Here is a 15414-nt window from a genome sequence, read left to right as displayed (position 1 = left end):
ATATTAATAATATAACAAATAGTAAATTTTATCTCCCATATCATATAATCAGCTGTGTAAATATAAAGCTACTGGTAGAACTAACACAATTTACTTAACTAATCCACCAATCTTGACTTAATTATAAAAATATTTGTTCGTCTAATACTTTTTTAATTTAAGTGTTATCTTTTTGTGTAAATTTTAAATAGTAAATTCATTATTGATTTTACGTTTGGAGTGAATGTTTTTTCAATTTTAAAACAAGCACCCCACTTGAATTTTTCAAAAATTTTAAAATACTTTTTCCATTTAACGTATTTAGATAGTACCATTGAATTTAAAAAAAAAAACTGACAAAAAGAATCTTTGAATTTTTTTTTTCAGTTTTTTACGGTATCTCTAATCCGTCGCGAGTTGATCACTCGACTAATCCAAGTTGGTTAATTCAACTTTTTTTTAATGTGTCTTTTTTTCGGATTTGGGCATTGCCCAGAACCCATTCCCCCACCTGACCCGATACCACATACATTCCATCCACCTGCTTTGGAATATTGGATCAGACATGTTATGAATTTAAGCCCATTTTATTTTCTTTTGGGGCTTGATCTTTTTTATTTTTCTATGGGGTTTAAGCCCATTTCGAAGGACATTATGGTTACTCGGTGCAGATACTTGTTTTTCACTAAAAAGTAAAAATTGTTTCACAAATCATAATCGAAAAATCAATAGAAGAGGAGAATGGGTCAGTGAACGTAAATCATAATTGATTATTTTGGTTTTATCATATTGGACCATTTCTGTTAGAACTTAGAAGCGCTGGTTTTTGTTTTTTGGCGGTTTCGTTAAAGATGCATAAAGTAAATGTTGGAAATATAAAAAGATATTAAAATCCCGTGATTTGCATCAGCAATAGAAGGTGCCATGCTTCTCATTTTAATGCTGAAGGTGAAGGTTTTAGCCATAACCTATCAAGTATGGATACTTCATTTGTTGTATCAGCGTATGAGACACGACATTCATCGACATTCATTCGACATGTATATCTTTAGTAGTATCTTATTAAAAAACAAAAAAAAATTGAATATATTTAGATACATTTAAATACTATTATGTATTAGCGTGTCTAATCTTATTCTTAACATGTATTTTTAAAATAAGTTTATAAATAATATATATTATTTATTAAAACAAAAAATATTTTAAATATTTTATATAATTAAAATAAAATATTTTATATTTTATATATATATCTATCTCTATATCTTATAAAATTTTAAAATTTATGTATTTATGTATCTCATATTCTATCATATTTTATATTGTGTCAATATCTATACATCACACAAGTGCCTTTTATCAATTATTAACCTATTAAGTGAAATTCGAAATCAATCCAAAAGAGATACAATATTTTCCATGCCTTTCCATTATTATGGGTCCACCATATAGAAACCAATTTCATGAACTAATTCAATTTGTTAATACTTAATAGCTTAATAAATTGGGTTTGTGTTCACATGTGTATATGCATGAAAAGTATGCACACCAAAATGCAATACAAAAATGTATATAACAATATGAATATATTTGATTTTTTTTTCTTATTAATTAGATTGAAATAGACGTGCTATGCATGACCTAATTTAATTAAATTGAGATGTCTATGTATGTCCAAATCTATACATTATCCCTCCATGCCCTAAATGATAACTTAATTTCTCAATCATCTGAAAAAAGAAATTTAAACCTGCCATTAAATTTCTGAATTCTATTTGATTATGTTATATATTTCACAATCAAACAACTAATAATTTCTACAGTGTTGTTAACAAGTTAATACCTCATAAAATATATAAAAAGTACTTGTTTAGGTGTAATTATTTTGATAACAAAATATCTTTTTTTAATGAAAAAGATTTTTTTTATTTTTTAACGTGTTTAGTAAATTTTTAATAATAAAAAACTAAAAATAAAGGTATTAGATATCTTTTTTGAAAAGCTACAATTTATATTTTTTTTAAAAGATATTTTTTTCTTACAAAAAGATATTTTTTACGTAATAAATAAACAAAAAAGTATTTTATATTGTTATATCCAAACATAATTGATAGATAAAAAGATCTTTTTACATGAGATACCCAAACATAAAATTACTTTTATTTTTCCATAAGATGATCTTTTTATATGAGATATCCAAACATAAAATTACTTTTACTTTTTTATAAGATTTAAAAAAAAATTAAATTTTTTTTTTTTAAAAACTCATCCAAATAAATTCTAAAAAATTTAAATTTATTAGGTCAAATTAGCTTCTAAGTCTTAATATTAGGCTGAAGCCTGAATGTTAGGTAACAAGAGGAATAATTAATGGACCGTACAGACTTTAGTTTAAACGATTTAATGAAACATTATTGTGATTTATGATGATGATGATGATGCCGGATATATGCCAAATACATTATGAGACTCGTAATAGTTTAATTCTTAATCAAACAATAAAGACTTGAAATGTTGGCATAAAAAAAAGGGACCATTATTCAACATGATATAAATTAAATAATAAATTGATGTAAAGTATTGCGGAAAAGATGGGTTTAAGTCTAAAGAGGCATGGGCTTGAGTCATTAGGTGGCAAAATCTATTTACTAATTATTAAATTAAGGTTTGAATAAATAAATAAATAAAACTCGAGAATTTGAGAGCATTATTGCATGTTTTGAAAGTATTAACAAAATCTTAAGTATTAAATATTTCTTATCCCAACTTTCTAATTTCTACGACAAGATATTAAAAGCTCCAAAGTCTTGAATTCAAACGAGAATGGTGCGCTTCTTCCACGTTTTAAACGAATCAAAAGTCATAACATGTTTTAATCACCTCCAGGCTCTAATACATACTCGGCTCGTTTGTTCCAAATTTTTTGAGGAAGTATATTTTAAAAATAACTATTTCTTTTATTTTTTATTTATTTGTTGGAATTTATAAAAAAAATTTTCTTTTTATTCTTTTATCCGAAAGAAAAAAAGTTAAAGAAAGAGAGCATCCACATTTATTGTCATTAATGTTTATAATTAGAGAAAATTGGCAATTAAGTCCTGAAATTTTGAATTTCGGACTAATTAGTTTCTTAAAAGAAAAAGTACTAGTTTGATTTTTTTAAAATAGTAAACAATTGTCATACTATGTCTTTTTTATTAATTTATCATGTAAAACTTAAGGATAATATATGTACTGTTAACTACTGTGACGTATTTATTTATAAAAGATCGTTAAGTAGATAATAATTTTTAGAGTAAAATTTGTGGCAACAAAAAGCAGTTGATAAAAGTTATGTAAAACTTTAAAAGCTAACGAATGCTTGATTATCCAAAATTATGTCATTTCTAAACTCATGTGACACATATCACTATACATAATAAGATACATAGACAATTTTATTTCATTTCATACTATTTATTGACGAAATAACATACATATATGTCCACTGTTTACTATTATAAATGACCTAATTAATTTTTTTTTTTCAAGAGTTAATTAGTTCAAAGTCAAAATTTTTTATGATATAATTGCCACTTTAATCTTATAATTAATGACTTTTTTCAAATCTATTCTGATATTTTCTAGAGAAAAAGACAATTCTAATATTACTATTAAATAAATAAAGTGAACTAATAATATATATACAAAAATTTTACAATGATAAACAAAAATATTAACATAAAAATTTAAATTAATACATGTGACAAGTCAGTTATCCATACATATAAACAAGATAAAATAAAAAAAAAATTATACAATACAATACAACGTATGTACTAATTCATGTTTGAGGTTTTCGAACTTTTTATTTTTAATATGATGAAAGGAATGGTGTATAGCTGGGATATGAGGGTGTATGGTGATTCACTGGCGTATGATGGCTGTTCAAGAGAAATCGGATCGTCCGATTGGAGGTACTAAAAATCCTAAGTCTAATTTGTGTACTGGCAGAAAATCCTCAGTTCGATTTGTGTACTAACAGAAAACCCTGGGTTCAGTATCCACAAAATTTTGCAATGAAAATCCTGGATCCGATTTCAGAAAACTCTAGGTCCAATTTGTGTCCCTCTCTTTCTGCAATGAAATCGGATAGTTCAATTTTTTCTCACTAAAACAAAAAATTAAACGCTGTCTCAACCGTATATATCTCCCCAATACTCCATAACTCAGCATAACTCACATCTCAACCTTGTATTAAAAAAAATTAGCCGAGGTTTTCAAATCAACATTTTTCGTGTATTATTGACAAAAAAATAACGTCAGAGACTGATTTATTTGTTGAAATTAAATTTAGGAGAATTTTTTATGTATTTTAAAAATAAAATGACTAAAAATACATTTGTTTTCCATAGCAAATGGACTGAGTCGAGTCAATATATGAGAAAGAGTAGATATGTTTTGAAAAGAGATAAGCTAAAAACAAATGACTTTAGTTTGCGTTTTTATTTTCTATTTTTATTTTTAATATTTTTTATTTTTTAAATTTTGTATTTTGTAAAAAATAATAAAATTTTATTTTCTATTTTTATCTCTTATTTTTAATTTTTTTACAAAATTTAAAAAATAAAAAATATTAAAAATAAAAAAAATACAAATACAAATCAAACACATCTAAAAATATCCAATCTTAAGAATCTCAGTAAACTAATTTGGATAATTATTCATAATTTATGTATTAGTAATTAATAAAAAGTAATAAATAAAATGGCGCCCATCCATGGGGACCAAAAATTGTAGGAAAATAAAAATACCAATATTCAATTCTTCTTCTTCTCTTCTCTCTCTCTCTTTTCCACTTTCTCCTTCTTACAGTGGTCGGTTATCAGCATTCAGTAGCCACCTATTCACCACTACCCTCTTTCCTCTTCTTCTTCTTCTTCTTCTTCTTCAACCTTCAACACTAATCCATACTTAAAAACCTACTAATTGAATCAAAGTAACCATTAATTCGTCTGAGTCTGAGGGTTCATCAATGGCGTTTTAGTGGCTGGACCCCACTTTCCCTCTTTCTGTCAAGTCTCAACCTTGAATTCTTTCTGTATATCTTCTCTTTCATTTCAACCACCATTCATGATTCATGTTAATGTTCACCACAAAACCCACCGATATGAGCAAGCCTTCAACTGAAACACCCAACACCCACTGCGATTTACTCACCAAGTTCAAGCGTTTCAAGCCTCTAGAACCTTCTCTTGGCATCGCTAGCTTCTTCTTGCTCACCCTCCTTGTCTTCCTCTCCTGCTTCTTCTACCTCGATTACAGAGGCTTACGCTCTTGGGGAACTACGCTTCTCGGTCTCCACCTCCCTTCTTCTTCTTCTTCCTCTTCTTCCGCTGCTCCTCCACTGGTTCAGTTTCTCTCCAAAGAGGGCGATCAATGCAATGTTTATGATGGTAACTGGGTTTGGGATGAGTCCTACCCTCTCTACCACTCTGCCAATTGCTCCTTCCTTGATCAAGGTTTTCGTTGCTTTGAGAATGGAAGACCTGATTCCTTCTACACCAAATGGCGATGGCACCCCAAAGCTTGCAACTTGCCCAGGTTCTCTTTTTCTCTTTTAACTTTTTTATTCTTCTTGTTTTGGATTTTGGTTATGGTTGGTGGAACAAAAAGACAAGGAATTTCCCTTTTCTGTTTATGTGGGTGGTGTTGTTACTTTAAGGAAGAATGGTTTTGGAACTTAACTTTTGTCTGGTAGCTGATTCATTAAGGCATCACACTCTAGGAACCATTCTCTAATTAACTACTGTTGGCTACTTCTATTGAATAGGGCTTGGTTGTTAGTACTTGAAGTGAATTAGGATGAGTTTTCACATTGATTATAAAGGAAGAATGTTTCTGTGAAGAAGTTTGTTGGCATTGTCAACCATGGCTCTTCATTTGCCATTAACTAATTTGTCTGATTTTCTTGTTCCAAATGGATGATTAAAAATCACTTTTGTTGTTGAGTAATTTTGACTTGGTTCTTGGAATGTAACATATGTACTATGTCCTGCACTTGCAAAAGATTTGATGCAACAAAGATGTTGGAAACTCTACGCGATAAGCGGCTAGTTTTCGTTGGAGATTCAATTGGAAGGAACCAATGGGAATCGCTTCTTTGCATGCTTTCTTCTGCCGTGGCAAACAAGAGTAAAATCTATGAAGTTAATGGGAGCCCAATCACAAAGCATACAGGCTTCTTGTCGTTTATGTTTGAAGATTACAACTGCACGGTTGAGTACTACAGATCGACGTATCTGGTCGTGCAGGGACATCCTCCTCCAGGAGCACCTGAAGGGGTGAGATTGACTTTGAGACTGGATCATATGGACTGGACTGCTCATCGGTGGAGAGATGCAGATGTGTTGATTTTCAATACCGGACATTGGTGGAACTATGAGAAGACTATTAAAATGTAAGGAATTTTCTTGATCTATTATCCCAACTGGCTAGATTACTCTTATTATTGATTCAATCTTTGAGTACCCTCTTCTTTTGGATTGATTTCCAAATAAGCACATCTAAACAGGAAGACATTGGTCACTCAATCTGTATAATATTTATTTTGAAGAGAATTCTTGTGGTACATTGATATAATTTCTTACCACAGAACAGGAACACTAATACTAGCAAGGACGGATTGCATTTATATGACGGCTTTGATATACTTCTTTAGTTGTGAATACCTGCAAGCAACTAGTTTCATCGTATTGAAAACTTATGTAAAGGTTTCCATGAACTGAACTAGGATCTTTATTTGTATGAGCTTTTTGACAATTGAGCTTTCACTCTTTTGGCGAAATCAAATTTTGCTTTGGTTTCATGCTCCAAAGAATGTAACAAGGAAAAGGGAAGTGTGAATTCCGACTTAAACTTTGCTAGATTCGCTTGATATTGAAAAGTTAAAATGATTTATGCTCCATTTAGCATGACTTGCAAATTTGTGGTTCTAGATTACATTGTTAACATTTTGTAACAATATTTTTGTTTCTGTATTCAAGTTGTCATGGTTAAAGTTGGAATTATTTGTGACTTCAATTTTGGGCTCATTTTGTTACTTAGGGGTTGTTACTTCCAAATAGGAGAGGAAGTGAACATGAATTTGACCATAACGGATGCGTTCAGAATATCGGTGGAGACGATGATTGATTGGATTGCCAGAGAAGTAAACATGAACAAATCTTATGTCCTCTTCCGAACTTATTCTCCTGTGCATTTCAGGTTTGCCTAAACTTTCAAGCAGACTTACCTGTAATTACATCTTTGTTTGCTTAAATTATGTCTGTGAATCAATCTGTAATTTTCTGGTTCTCATGGTTGGTCCTTGCTTTTAGGCTTTAGCAGCTTCATATTCTTTTAGTCTTACTGAAATAGTTTAACTGGATAGTGCATTGGTTCTAAGTTGTTGATTTAGTAATTGGTTCGGCAATGCAGGGGTGGTGATTGGAACACCGGTGGTGGTTGTAACTCGGAAACACTGCCTGATTTAGGCTCATTGCCAGCAGTATCTGACAGTCATTCAAGAACCATTGTTGATGTCTTGTCAGAGCACGCCGGGGAACCGGGCCATTGGTGTTTGCCCGGTGTTCCTGATTCTTGGAATGAGATTCTCTATGCACTTCTTCTCAAGAGGAATGCACCAAAATTTTCCCAAGTTTCACTATAATCAGTATACTCAGTCAGTCCACATCGAATATGCAAATTTATGCGAGAGAGCTTTCGCTCGCATATCTTTGCTGCCACCTTCTTCTCTGTGATTCATTGATTGATGAGTGACATGGAGCTGCAAGCTGAATTGGGTGTGGATGCTTCTAACCATCTGTTTTTAATTTCCTGGAAAAATCATTGCTTGACCCTCTTTGTAGGTGGGGAAATCATAATCACTGAGAGACAAGCTTGATGGATCAGAATTCACAAGGCATACAACAATTTTTTGTTTTGGAAAAATTCTTTGTAAATTTCATAAGATGTTGGTACTAAGAAGCATAGTGGAGACATTGATGTTATTGTTTTGTACATAAAAAAACAGTATTTTGGTTTATACAGAAAATTTTCCTACCATATAATTCTTGCATGGTGCTTTTCTGTTTTCGGTGTTTGTTTATTCAGTCAGCTGTACTACTACTGTTGTTGCGTGTTTACAACTTTCATGTAATCTGCAACAACTTCCAATAATTATTTATATATATATTCATCAATATCCTTTGAGTAATTCTTACGAATCACACAAAGTTGCTGAGAATTGATTTTTCTGGAACTTGGCATTTCATTTTTTTTTTAATACTTTGCATTAGTTAATTTCTTTCTTTTTCCATGATAATTTTTTTAGTACATCAGTTATTAAAGTAGCGTTTGGTGGAGAGACAGAGACGGAAAGATTAAGACTGAGAGACAGAGACTAAGAGACAAAGATTGAAATAAATTTCAGTATTCTGTTTGGTACAAAGTGGGACATAGAAATTGAAACAATAATAAAACTCTAATTTAATTTGTATAAAGGATAAAATTGGAATTAATTAATTGAAATGAGGATATTTTAGGTATAAAATGTTATTAAAGTTTCAGTTTCCATCTCTAAAAATTTTAGTCCTCTGTGTCTCTATTTTTTAGAGATACTGAAATATTGAAATTTTAGAGACAGAGACAGAAATTTTAGTGCCAATCTTTGAACCAACAAATATGATACTGAATTTCAGTTTTCCAATCTCTATCTCAGTACCTCAAAATAAATGGTACCTAGAAGAGAAGAAAAACATTGATAGGGAAAATTCATTTTTCTTTTGTTTACTTTTTATGTGATCAATTTTAATGGTTATAATAGTCCTTAAAATATTAAGTTCACATCAATTTCATCTCCGAAATATCAAATACTTAGTTAGTGTTAAAAAATACAATATTAAATCAAATTGATTTTTTCGTCAATTAAATGAGATGTCATATAATAATCTATGCACATGTTATTGTCGAACTATTAAAAGGATCAATTAGACTAAAAAAGTTTCTAATTTTTTAAGGACTAAATTAATGCATGTGATCTTTTAGACATTATTTTACCTATTAACCTAAGGCACTTCTTTGTCCCCCAATTTTTTTTTTTTTTTAATTAAGACAGAAATGGTAGATTTGTTGGATTCTAATCACTGATTGAAAAAGCTTGGCTAAGACATGCAGACCCCTAAATAAAGATAATAAAAGAAATATTATAATAATATATATTAATTTTCAATATTAAAAACGCGGAAAAGAAGAGTACGTGTGAATGTAACATGGCATAGTTCATAAGGACTACAATATTCTCGCAAAACAATGTGAAATAAACTTAAAAAATATGTCATATGAGAGATTAGATCCAAAATAAAAATGATAGCAAAATGTTGGTAACGATGAATGATCCCACTCTTGGCTATTAGATAACGTGCGTATGATAATAATAACGATGACATTTTCATGTGAAGATGATGTTCTGAATTTTTAAATGATTTAATTAAATATATTAAATTATTTAATAATGCCATTAAAATCCATGATACATCATTTTACTTTGAGCTTATTGATATTACAATATACTACACTAAGACACATATTTCTAAATTTTGTTTTGATGACCCAAAAATTTGGCATTTGGTTTGTACTAACACTACTAGATACTAGATATAATAGCATATACTATATAGATTTATATGGGGGTCTAAGATATGAATTAATGAGTAGGAAAAGCAGCAAGATGTCCAAGTTCATCAACTTCTTTGACCAATTGGTCAACCTTGTCCAACACTTGAGAGAGCAATAACACAAAGCTTGCAATTGCTAGAACTTCGCCATTATCAAGAGATGAAACCTTGGACATGGAGATTACAAGGCTTAGTTCTGCTTTTGCTGCTTTCAACTTTGTGGAAATGCTATTGCTATCATCCTCCAATTTCCTCATTTCTTTCATGCTATCTCCAAGTTCTCTAAGAGCCCATGAAACCTTTGACCCAATTGCTTCCCATGATTCTAATTGGATTGAATGTGATTCCCTCAATAATGCCATGGCCTGTAATGCAAAAAAAAAAATATCAAATAGTTGTTCATTGAACCCAACATATAAGCCCATCAAAATAAGAAAAACTATTGACTTCTTTAATAACGGTAAACTATTTTTTTTTTTAATTTAGGTTTTTTTGAAAAAAAAAAAAAAAAGAAGTTTAGGCCTCTATCGTTTTTAAATTAGTTGAAAAAAAAAATTTTTGAAACTAAAAATAAACATAAACTCTTAAATGAATATCATATACGTCACGGATTAATTCTTGACTTGTCGAATTAGAAAATACCGCGAAAAAAACAAAAATACTAAGCTAAATTTGCACATGTACCTTTTATATATACCTACCTGTTTTGATGCTTGAAGGCAATTTCCAACTGTAAGAATAAATGCAGCAAGTTCTCGAAGAACTTGTCCAATCTTCAAGTACTTCTCCCAAGGGTACGAAAATCCGAATTTCCCATGCCAAGGTTCCCATTTTGCGAAATTTGCCTGGCCCCAGAAAAAATTTGTTAGGTGATTGATATTTTTTATATATTTATTTTGCAGTTAGTTTTAATTATTATAATCTCTCAAATTTGTTAGAAATATAATTATTTATGTTGTTTATTCCTATTAACTTAACTTAAGAGTTTGAGAAAGGGACAAATAGGTACCTAACCTTTTGTTCTGCGAACATTTTTGTCCCTAACCATTGAAAAATACTTTTAAATTCTTGACTTTCACAAAATTTAGACGGATTAGTCCCTCCGTCCAAATGCCTCCGTCTGATCCGTCCAAATGCCTCCGTCAGGGACTGATCCGTCCAAGTTTTGTAAAGGTCAGGGACTTAAAAGTATTTTTCAATGGTCAGAGACAAAAATGTTCGCGGGACAAAAGGTTAGGAACCTATTTGTCCTTTTCTCTAAGAGTTTTATATCTAAAAGATTTAGAGTTCGATTCTTAATAAAAAAAAAACATAAAGTAATTTTAAAAAAAATGAAAAAATTAAGACAAAATTTTAAGGTTTAAACTATAAATTTTAATCGTAAATCTTCAAAAGAATGAAAAAATTAATTAACATTGAGTAATTAAAAATTTGTTTTACTTATTGTACTTACCAATAGTTCATGTTTTGACTTGGAGTCCAAGACAGAATTACAAAGAGAGAATTTGTTATTAACAGCGGATGATGATTCCTTTTCTTTTTCTTTTTCTTTTTCAGTAACGAATTTGGCATCTTCTTCTTCTTCCAGCAAACACCGTTGAATTGTGTTGGCAAGGTTGAAAAAGGTAGTTACAAGAGAATGATGAAGTTCGTCACTGGCCCACAAGGGAAAAACGAAGATGTTGACACAAAGACAGACTATGAAACCCATGAGAATGGTTAAGAGACGCTGACGTGCTATTTCCCAAACAGGGTCTTCAACACGCACTCCAGACACCGCTACCAGGTTGAATGTGAGTATGAATATCATCACTCCATAGTCGTATCTTTTCTTTATGCTTGGAACCAGTCGAAAATATGTAGCAACTGATCCTGCACCCACCACAAACAACAACAACAATTTGTTATTAAAAGGTGGAAACTCAACAACAGTCAACTTCACTTGAAATTGATAACTAAGAGTTATTAGATGAAAATTTAGTCAAATCAGTCAAATCATTTAACGTTTTTCAGTTATGAACTTCACAATAAAATTAACTGCACTTAAATTTACACTGTCATAAAATTACTTATTCCAAAATTTAAACAGACTCAGTCTTGTATTTTTTTTTTCAATAATAACTATCAAACTTTATATTTTTTTTGCTATAGAAACTCTTGTATTATGTTATAAAATCATTTATTCTTATAACTGATATTGATAAAAGAAAGGTAAAAAACATACATATAAGGAATTATCTTTATATAAAGTTAATAGTTAAAAATTATTAGATTATAATTTAATCAAACTTGTTAAATTATTTGACAATTGTTAACTATAAACTTCGTATAAAAATAACTATATGTGAACTATATGTAAGTATCTACTTTGGAGAAAGTGAAAATTCAAATACAATTATTTTTATATGAAGTTAATAGTTAAAAATAGTTAAATTATAATTTAACCAAATAGGTTAAATTATTTGATAATTTTTAACTATCAACTTCACATAAAAGATACTACTATAAGTGAGTTATCTAGTTAAAAATTCTACAATATATTGATATATAATCATACTTTAAATCTAAAAGAATTCTTAGATAAAAAAAATAGATTTTTTTTTTATATGAGTAGCTTCATCTCCACATGCATGCATGAGTTATATTGATATATATAGTTAAAACTTACCGGAGACAAAAATAAGAATAGCGATGGTAATAGAGTTAGCAATCCCTCCAATGGTTTGGGCAAAAATTGCTGTTAGGACACCCATTGCACCTCCTAATATAGTTCCCAATCCACGGTTGATGCCCTTTCCCAGTGTTGCTCCTTATCACACAAACACATTCATTATCATCTAATTTATTGCATTATTGCAAGTACTAATTAATTAATAATAATAATAATAATAATATATATACCTGGATAGAACTCAAAGGTGACAACAACAGTCATGATAGCCCACATTGCATTTTCTCCAACTTGATCAAAGAGAGGGTTCAAGAGGTAAAATAGTGACACCAAAACCAATGAAACTCCCACTTTGATGCTGTGGATTGTCTTCCTTGTGTCCAAATTCACATAGCAACAACAACTAGCAATGTGGACAAGAGATAACAACTTCCCTACTCTACTCTTTTCCTTACTATTATTATTCTCACCAACACTCTCTTCTCCTCCATTCACAATAGATATTACATGATGAGTAGTAGTACTAGTAGTAGTAGTAGTAGTAGTTGTTGTTGTTGCTTCCATTTTTTTTTTTGTCCTTATTTTCTTTTCTTGTCTATTTTATGTAACTTTATATATCTCTTGTGGAGGATGAAGTTGGAGAGAGAGCCATATTTATACCGTGCCGCCCTAGCTATGATGAGTGGAACCTGATGAAACAAGTACCAAATTAGTTAGTGGGATGCGTTGGCACTTTAATTTCCATACCTATATATTCAAAGACAAGACTTTAGAGGGTGAATATGAACTAAGTAGCACCCAATATGTATCTTAGTGCAAACCATATATACCTGTTTAGCTTCATTTGTTAACTAGATAGATTGATTATAACCCAGTGATCACCTTAGTGGAACACGTATACACACACGACCAAATTAAATCCTACCTTATTATTAATTAATGACCTATCTAGCTCTGTGTTTATGTATGCTGATTTTCGTATACTATATGATCAACCAAGTCGATCGCCAAAATTATATACTGGTACATTGTTGATAACATACTTAAATTTTTATAAATATTTGAACTTGATTTTTATTGTTAATTTAAAAATTTTATTGTTAGCATACTGTTTTGCTTGAATAATTTTGGTTCAATTTCGAGACAATGTGTCGACCAAATAATTTGAGTCTTCTTGAAGATCAAGGTAATTTTGCTCGCATTTTGAAAGTAACTAGTTATTCAAATTCGTGTTAGTGTTGCAAGTATAAGGAGTGTTGAAGTTAGTCCCATATCAAAGAAAATAAGGAAGAATGAGGAGTTTATAAGATGAGAGACTCATTAACTTAACAACTTAAAATTTTGAGTTGGATGTAATGTCTTCTCATTTTATATTATTTCACTTCATTCCTCTTCGAAATCTCCAAACAATTCGAGCACTTGCCAATCATACTACATCTCTTTAGACTTTATTTTTTAGTTGAATCATTTCTGAAAATTGGATTAATAAATACTTAGCTGTCTATTAATACACGGATTATCAATACTACTTATCCTATTTAAAAGTTCAAGTATATTAATTTAAATAAAAAGGACCATCGTCCACGAATCAGATGAATGTATTAGATTGCTTGAATCGTTGGCCTACGTTTCGATCATATCGTTATTTCTCCCAACAGGTGTTCCTCATAGAAAGACCATGATCCGACATTTTTAGTGTCACAACTTTATGAATGCTGTGTATAAAGTTAGTGCTTCTGCCCTAGATGTTTGTTCAACGGTAAAAATTTACATACAGTTATCAAATTAATATTTAAAAATAATTAAATAATTTAATAAATTTGGCTAAATCATTATCTAACAATTCTTAATTATTAATTTTACGTAAAAATAATAATAATAATAAGAAGGTGGAAACTCAATTGTAGTCGACTTCACGTGAAGTTGATAGTTGAGAATCGTTAGATGAAAATTTAGTTAAATAAGTTAAATCATCTAACAGCTTTCAACTATCAACTTCTACGTGAAGTCGATTGGATCTGAGTTTTCATCTAATAATAATAATAATATATAGAACCTGCTCCTTTTACTAATTATGACCTTTCTTAAACTCTTGCATAAATTCCTCCAAATAATCATAAGCATGGAGAAAAGATTAAACAGATTGAAGGGTATAGATAATTGTAATAATTATGTATATCACACAACCTACATGCATATAGTGGAGGTTATCAATTATCATCACATCTGAGGCCACTTTAATTTTCATTATTCATATAGTTGCGTGATTAAAAAAACAAAAAAATTATATAGACGAACGGATATTAAAAATCAATTATCAAGTATATATATTTATGTACATATACATATATTTTTTAATAAAATAATTAAATGTGCTATAATAAAATAACTAAATTTTTGTACATTAATATGATAAAATTTTTCATTAATTGTTAAATGAAACCACTCCTCCACGGCTCCATTATCCAACCCCACTATTCTCTAATTAGAAAAAAAGAGTACACATTCATATAGAAATTTAAGGACTTTAAATAACTAAAAATACATTACTTTGTATTGTTTCTCTTTTGCTTCGTCACTTTTACTTCTCATAGATTTTTTTTTGCTTGAACTCAGCTTGATAATTTAAAAGTCGGACAAGTTTACGAATCTATTTAAAAAATTTCTTTCGTAAATTATAACTTAAAATAAAAAAATTATAAATACGTATTAAAAATAAATTAAATCATATATGTATTTATATATAAATACATTAATGCATGGCTATTTTTAATGGCTGATTTTAGTGTACAAATATCATTTTTATTTCAAAAAAATGATCTTAAGTTCAACAAAACATGCAAAGTCCTCCCAATAGAACCTCCATTTATGGTATGCACCTCCAAAACAACATTGTGCAACACCACAATAAACCACCAATCTAAATAAATCTTTACATTTTTATTATTGCGGCAAAACCCAAATTAAAGGGCCAAATTAGTATGAAATCGTTTAAACTAGATTAAATTTTTGAAATTCTATATTTTATAATTTATAATTTGTAAATTACAATTCGTTTATATATCAATC

The 15414-nt window shown here is 29.7% G+C and overlaps 2 protein-coding genes across 3 annotated transcripts in view; one reads left to right on the top strand and one right to left on the bottom strand.

Moving 5' to 3' along the window:
- Positions 4744-15414, top strand: part of LOC107645167 (protein trichome birefringence-like 10) — a 20303-nt gene continuing 9632 nt past the window's right edge. The window contains exons 1-4 of one of the 2 annotated variants that reach the window (XM_021103708.1): positions 4744-5562; positions 6029-6418; positions 7066-7224; positions 7438-7577. In XM_021103708.1, the coding sequence (XP_020959367.1) occupies positions 5099-5562; positions 6029-6418; positions 7066-7224; positions 7438-7577 (1153 nt within the window). In that variant the 5' untranslated portion in view covers positions 4744-5098. Of the gene's footprint in view, positions 5563-6028; positions 6419-7065; positions 7225-7437; positions 8065-15414 lie in introns of those variants that run through there. The other variant, XM_016349132.2, reaches the window with a different exon arrangement.
- On the bottom strand, positions 9515-12990 carry LOC107645166 (aluminum-activated malate transporter 2-like). The gene is made up of 5 exons (XM_016349131.2): positions 12576-12990; positions 12343-12483; positions 11128-11546; positions 10376-10519; positions 9515-10039 (listed from the first exon to the last, which is right to left on the bottom strand). Exons 1-5 carry the CDS (start codon positions 12907-12909, stop codon positions 9704-9706), a joined length of 1374 nt encoding a protein of 457 aa, XP_016204617.1. The 5' UTR covers positions 12910-12990; the 3' UTR covers positions 9515-9703.

Source organism: Arachis ipaensis, chromosome B06 (genome assembly GCF_000816755.2).
Source record: "Arachis ipaensis cultivar K30076 chromosome B06, Araip1.1, whole genome shotgun sequence".
Classification (NCBI taxonomy): domain Eukaryota; kingdom Viridiplantae; phylum Streptophyta; class Magnoliopsida; order Fabales; family Fabaceae; genus Arachis; species Arachis ipaensis.
Note: the sequence above shows the minus strand (reverse complement) of the source record. Positions and strands in the feature narration are given on the sequence as shown.